The 7024-nt window shown below is 34.5% G+C and overlaps 1 protein-coding gene across 1 annotated transcript; it reads right to left on the bottom strand.

The window, feature by feature from the left end:
• Positions 1–260: 260 nt before the first annotated feature.
• On the bottom strand, positions 261–6778 carry LOC141717204 (uncharacterized). Its single transcript, XM_074519301.1, has 2 exons — positions 4932–6778; positions 261–3816 (listed from the first exon to the last, which is right to left on the bottom strand). Exons 1-2 carry the CDS (start codon positions 5112–5114, stop codon positions 3283–3285), a joined length of 717 nt encoding a protein of 238 aa, XP_074375402.1. The 5' UTR covers positions 5115–6778; the 3' UTR covers positions 261–3282.
• Between the last annotated feature and the right edge of the window lie 246 nt (positions 6779–7024).

Raw genomic sequence — 7024 nt, 5'->3', positions numbered from 1 at the left:
AATTACTCCACAAACTCAGAAACGTTTCAATTTAGTGGGACATGTGGAAGTATATTATTGACTGTAAAAATAATCATGTAAATGTGTAATATTGGTAGTTACTGCACGCACAGTTCCTAGAAAAACCCTTTTCATATCCTCACGCCATCAATAAACAACTATCATTATGCATAAATTACCCACTTACAAATAACTTCACACCTGTATTTAAAATACTGATCAACACAATATTTGAATAAATTCCAAAATTACCGTTAGAATATAATGGTCAATCAGAGTTTGACCCAAATCAGTATTTAAACAACTACTGTCTGGATTTATTAGTCAACACAAGTTTGACCAATATCAGAACCTATACAAATAATCAAAGTTTAACATGCAGCTGTTGGCTGGGATTAATAGAAGCTAATTACATGCTTTCATGGCATCAGAGTTTAACAGTATAATCAGTATTAAGCAAGTACTGGTACATAATGATAAGATACCACACTCTAACTATAAGTAGTAATTCCTAATCATCAGAGTTTGAGATATGTCTTGATATCATTCCCAATTCATTCACCAATCTTATAAAAGTAGCTTCACAGAGAGGCTTGGTGAATATATCTGCTAATTGATGATCTGTTGGAACAAAGACCAATTCCACTGTACCTGCTTCCGCATGTTCCCTTATGAAATGGTACCTGATGCTGATGTGTTTAGTCATAGAATGTTGTACTGTATTTCCTGTCATTGCAATAGCACTTTGATTATCAAAATATATAGGAATCACATAATACTCTAACCCATAATCCAGTAATTGATTCTTCATCCATAGAATTTGAGCACAACAATTTCCTGCAGCAATATATTCAGCTACTGCAGTTGATATGGAAATTGACTTTTATTTCTTGCTAACCTAAGAAACCAACCCGCTACCAAGGAATTGGCAGCTTCGAGAAGTACTTTTTTTGTCTATTTTACATCCTGTAAAATCAGCATCTGAGTATCCAATTAGCTTAAAATCTGAATCTCTAGGATACCACAATCCAAAATTCATGGTGCCTTTGAGATACTTAAAAATTCTTTTCACATCTAATAGATGTGGTTCCCTTGGATTAGCTTGGAACCTTGCATAGAGACAGGTATCATACATGATATGATGTCTACTGGAAGTCAAATATAGTAGTGAGCCAATCATACCTCTGTAATTAGTTATATCTACTGATGAACCAGTATTTAAATCTAACTTGGTTGTTGTGGCAATGGGAGTTATTGCACTTGAACTATCTTGCATTCCAAATATTTTGAGCAAATTTTTGATGTATTTGGATTGACTTATGAAGATTTCTTCTTCAGTCTATTTTACTTGTAAACCCAGAAAATAACTCAATTCTCTCATCATACTCATTTGATACCTTGGATGCATTAGATTTGCAAACCTCTTGCATAATTTATCATTAGTAGAAACAAAAATGATATCATCAGCATAAATCTATACTAATAACAAGTCCTTACCATGGTATTTATAAAAGAAGCTTTTATCAATTGTAACTTTTGTGAAACCACTTTCCAACATAGATAGGGCAAGTGTTTCATACCAGGCCCTTGGAGCTTGTTTTAGTCTATAGAGTGCTTTATCCAGTAAGTAGACATGATTTGGATATTTTGGATCAATGAAACCTGGAGGCTGTTCAACATAAACTTCCTCTTCAAGCTCACCATTCAGAAAATCACTCTTCACATCCATTTGAAACATTTTAAACTTCATGTGAGCAGCCTAGGCTAGAAAAATTCTGATTGCCTCAAGCCTTACAACTGGAGCGAATGTCTCATCATAATCAATACCTTCTTGCTGAGAGTAACCTTTTGCAACCAGTCTTGCTTTATTTCTTGTAATGATGTCCTCACTATCAATTTTGTTTCTGAACACCCACTTTGTACCAACAACTGATCTGTTCTTTGGTCTTGGCATAAGATTCCAGACTTTGTTCATTTCAAATTTATTAAGCTCCTCTTGCATTGCTGTAACCCAATCAGCATCATGAAGAGCTTCTTCCAGTTTCTTTGGTTCAGTTTGAGATAGAAATGAATGGTAGAGACATTCATTTTGAGTGGCTTTTCTGGTCTTTACACCACTATCAGGATTTCCGATGATCAAGTCAGGTGTATGTGACTTAGACCATTTTCTTGCATATGGGAGTTGACTCCTTGAAGTAGAACCTCCCCTTGATCCATGAACTCTCTTGAATCTCTTTGACTAGTACCACTGTCACCTCCTAATGCTCCCACTTAATCAGTATTTCCAGTGCTATTAGTATTTGATCCATCAGAACTTGAGGGATTTATGTCTGATGAATTATTTACTGATATCTCTTGAGTTGAATCACTTGTAGAAGACTCTTGATGTAAATTATATTGCTCCCCCTCAACATATGCTTCAATATTTGCATAATTTCCACTGTCATGTGGATCATCAGAGCTTGGAGTGATATCAGGATTTACTGTATCAGGATTTGTCAGTATACCAGGATTTAACTATTCAGCATATGATACTTCATTTTCAAATCTCAACTCATCATGGTCATTTGCATCCTCTAGACCTCTGATTTTCTTATCATCAAAAGTTACATGTATAGATTCCATGACTGTCCTTTTTCTCAGATTGTAAACTCTGAAGGCTTTTATAGACAGTGGATATCCCACAAAAATGCCTTCATAAGCTTTTAGATCAAATTTGGTAAGCTGTTCTGGATGAGTTTTGAGAACAAAACACTTGCAACCAAAAATGTGAAAGTACTTCAAATTTGGCTTCTTTCCCTTCACCATCTCAAATGGTGTTTTACCATGCCTGTTTATCAATGTTGCATTTTGTGTGAAGAAAAGCAGTTTGCACAGCCTCAGCCCAGAAGTAGGTAGGCAGTTTTGCTTCCTTTAGCATGGTTCTGGAAGCTTCTATGAGAGTTCTATTTTTTCTTTCAACAACTCCATTTTGTTGTGGAGTTCCAGGGGCAGAAAATTATTGCTTTATCCCCTTGTACTTGCAAAACTCTTCCATAGAACTATTCTTTAATTCAGTTCTCTCACAAGATCAAGAAGAATGGATGGAGTTTCATCCTTGGTATGCAGAAAGTACACCCATGTGTACCTTGTATATTCATCAACAAATACAAGTGCATACCTCTTCTTGGTAATAGACATAACATTGACTGGACCAAAGATATCAATATGAAGTAGATGATATGGTTCAAGAATAGAGGATTCAGTTTCACTCTTGAATGATGTTTTCCTTTGCTTGGCTTTTTAGCATGAGTCATATAAGCCATAAAGAGTAAATACTGCATTGGGCAATCCTCTTACAAGATCTTTCTTCACAAGTTCATTGATGTTGTTGAAATTGAGATGAGAAAGTCTTTTATGCCAGTTCCAGTTGTCTTCTACAGATGCTCTACTAAGTAGACAAACTTCTGATCCATCAGTACTTGTGGATACCCCGGCTTCATACAAATTACCATGCCTTACTCCAGTCAGTGCAATCTTGCCATCAGATTTACTGATAATTTCACAATGTTCTCCATAGAAATTCACATGGTAACCTCTGTCACAGATTTGACTCACACTAATCAAGTTATGCTTGAATCCTGCAACCAGAGCTACATCTTCAATGATGACATTCCTAAGATTGATTTTTCCATATCCCAAAATTTTTCCTAAGTTGGCATCTCCATAAAAAACACCGGGGTCAGCCCTCTCCTTAAACTCTAATAGCAGGGATTTATAATCAATCATGTGTCCTGAGCATCCATTGTCCAAGACTAGAGAATTTCTCCTGTTACCCTGCAATCAGTATTTAAAATCAATTAGTGTTTTTAAGGACCCATATTTACTTGGATCATTTGGCCTTTTTAAGTTTGTTAACATTTACAGCAAAAGACTTCATATTAGAGGTTATGTTAACATTCTTACTATCAGTATTTACACATGCAGAAACAATTTTTTCTTTATTTAAAGAGGATTTCATTTTATAATAATTAAAGTACAAACTGTGATACTCTTTCCATGTATAAATATGGTGCCATACACTACCATAATGAAAACAAGGGTTCTGTGATTTATATCTAACTGTTATATTCCTAAACTCTGATTTGGAAGGAACAATATTTATCTCTTTATTCTTCCTGCAAGAATTATCAAGATGGTTAGTGCTACCACAGTTCAGAGATATCTTTCTAGGTGCATTGGGAGTAGTTACATAACTACCATTCTTATTAACACCTACTTTACCATTCCTGTTTTTCCTAGGCCTTTTCTCCTTGTCTTTCATGTGTACTTCCTTCAATTTTGATTAAGTTATTTCTGAGTCACTAAACCAATATTTATTCATTTTGTGTGAACCTGTTCACTCTTATCAGTATTTAAGTTTGACTTGGGTGCTGAGGTTGAACCTACCTCATAAACTGACTTAATAGTACCAGCACTTGAGTTAAACTTAATAGGTTTTATCTGAACCTTGTTTAGTTTAACCTTAGTATCAGTGTTTACTGGTTTAGTTTTCTCAGTTTCTTTTCCATTTTTTTATCAGAATTAGATCTATTTACATATCCTAATCCTGATCCCCAACAACCATTTTCTAAGATTTCCTGAGTTGTCTTTCCTGAGTTAGTCCAAAGCTTAATTACTTCTCTTTCTTTAGATAACTGCTTTTATAGATAAGCATGCTTTTCTAACACTTTTTCTTTAACATAAATAACATTATCTATTTCTTTTTGAATTTCTAGCATGGAAAGTAACTCAATTTCTAGGTGATCATTCCTTTTCCTTAACTCAGAGTTTTCACTCTTAATTCTGTTATTGTCTAAAGTTTGATCCCTATAACTAACATGCAGAGATTTAAGGAACAGTCTTAATTCAAGGATATTATCAGTATCAAAAGAAAATGTGGTTTGAGGTACCTTTAAATCAGATGTCACATCCTCAGTTTCAGCATTTGCCATGAAGGCATAGTTAACACCATCTTCTAAATCTGATGAATCATCCCAGTTTTTCTTCTTTATGATCATGGCTTGTTTCTTTTCATCTTTTGGTTTTCTGTAGTCAGGTGCAAAGTGTCCAATTTCATCATAGTTATAGCACATTTCCTTTGACTTGTCAAATTTTCCAGTTTTTGATTCCTTCCAATCAATATTTCTTTTGTTATTCCTCTTATCAGAGTTTGAGGAACTGGAACCCTTCTAGAAAACCTTTTCCCTTTCTTGAAGTTCTTGTGGACCATCTTCTTGAAACTTTTAACCAATAGAGCAGCCATTTGTTCAATATCTTCATTGTTGTCATGATCACTACTAGAATCTGATTCACTATCAGTATTTGAATCATTATCAGATTTTGATGACTCGGTATCAGACTTTGCAATCATAGCTTTTCCTTTGGAGTGTCCTTTGCTCCTAGCTTTCTCCTTTGGCTTCTCTTCAACTTTGAGTGGAATTGGTCTATTCTTTGATTTATTTTTCTTGCTTCTTTATTCCATCTCTAGTTCATAAATTTTTAACATGCCATAGATCTCATCTAGATTTATTTCATTAAGTTCATAATTATCCCTTGATGTGACCTTAATGTCCCACTTTTCAGGGAGTGCAAGTAGAAACTTCAAGTTTGAGTCCTCCATGTCATATTCCTTGTTGATCAAAGACAGGTCATTCAACATCTTTTGAAATCTTAAGGACTCATTTTCTCTTGAGTCAAAGTGCTCATATTCCTGTGTAAGTACTATCCTCCTATTTTTCTTGATAACAGTAGTACCTTGACACTTTACTTCTAAAGCATTCTATATTTTTTTACTGTTTTACAACCAATAACCCTATTGGACATAATACTATCAAAAGTGATGTGAAGAATTGTTAGTCGCTAAACACGTGCTAATAATACATGCAAGTATACGCGTTTGCAAGTAATATAGAATCTATTCTAGTTCGTTCCCACAGAGACTGGCGTTGGCTAACTATTTAATTTATGCACTTAAGCAACAATGTATGGTTATTATTCAATGCTAAAAGATAATAATTTGGGTTGTTATAAATAAGAATTAAGGTAACAATTATAACTAATGGAATAAGATTGATTGAATTAATATATATGACAAACATGGGATTCTAACTTCATTAAATACTTCATTCAATAGCCTTATTGTTCTTAACCTTAGCATGCAATAGTGATGACACTAATCAGATAACACGAAACTGATAAACGCCAACTTTCGTTGCACGAGTACCATACTACCCGACATCCACAAAAGAGATAGAAGCTGAATAGACACCAATTATATTGAGACCCTATATGTCTATAAAATTTGACAACATAACGGTTTAAGCACAAGTTATCTATCTTGATTACATAGGGCAAGTAAGATGTGTAAAATTACCTACGAATCATGCATAACAATAACACATGAACCTATGCTAGCATGGCAAGTTCTAAATCCTTAAATTTACTGTCACGTCATTAAGAATTAACACACTATCTTATAAGTTCGCGACTCTTATAAGACGAATATGCACAACCAATACTAGGTTATCATACAATCACCATACACTAAGGCATCGAAACAATTTAACTAAAGAAATCCATAAATAAATCCGCTAGAACCCCACGATAACGATTAGCCCATAATCGGACTCATCATCAACGTGGGTTCCGATGAAAGCATGGTATAACAAACGTAATCTTTATACTTAAATAACAAAACCAAGTATGAAACAAGAGTAAAGGTTCACAAGTAAGAAAACTAGCATCCAAAGTACAACTTAAAATAAAGATTCACAAGTAAAAATAAGATCTTCTTCGTCTTCGTTGAATCGTGCTAATACGGTCTTCTTATGGCTCTCCTTGCGCTCTGGTACATCTCTGGTTTTTTATCTTATTAAAAACGACCTAAATTTATTTATATAGCAGCCCTAATCAGTAGAGAAGTCTTCCAATTCGAATTAAAATAGAATCAAAATTCTACATCCCAACATGGCGCGGCCGCGCGCTTGATCAGCACGGGCGCACT

The sequence above is a fragment of the Apium graveolens genome, chromosome 4 (assembly GCF_009905375.1).
Source record: "Apium graveolens cultivar Ventura chromosome 4, ASM990537v1, whole genome shotgun sequence".
In the NCBI taxonomy this organism is placed as follows: domain Eukaryota; kingdom Viridiplantae; phylum Streptophyta; class Magnoliopsida; order Apiales; family Apiaceae; genus Apium; species Apium graveolens.
This window is presented reverse-complemented; position numbering and strand designations above follow the sequence as displayed.

Bases quoted from the DNA above. Each gene is read 5' to 3' on its own strand.
- LOC141717204 (XM_074519301.1), bottom strand. From the start codon at position 5,114: ATGTGCTATAACTATGATGAAATTGGACACTTTGCACCTGACTACAGA. The intron at 3,817-4,931 runs GTACCTCAAACC...TACTGATTGCAG, and splicing joins ATGTGACATCTGATTTAAAG to GGTAACAGGAGAAATTCTCT.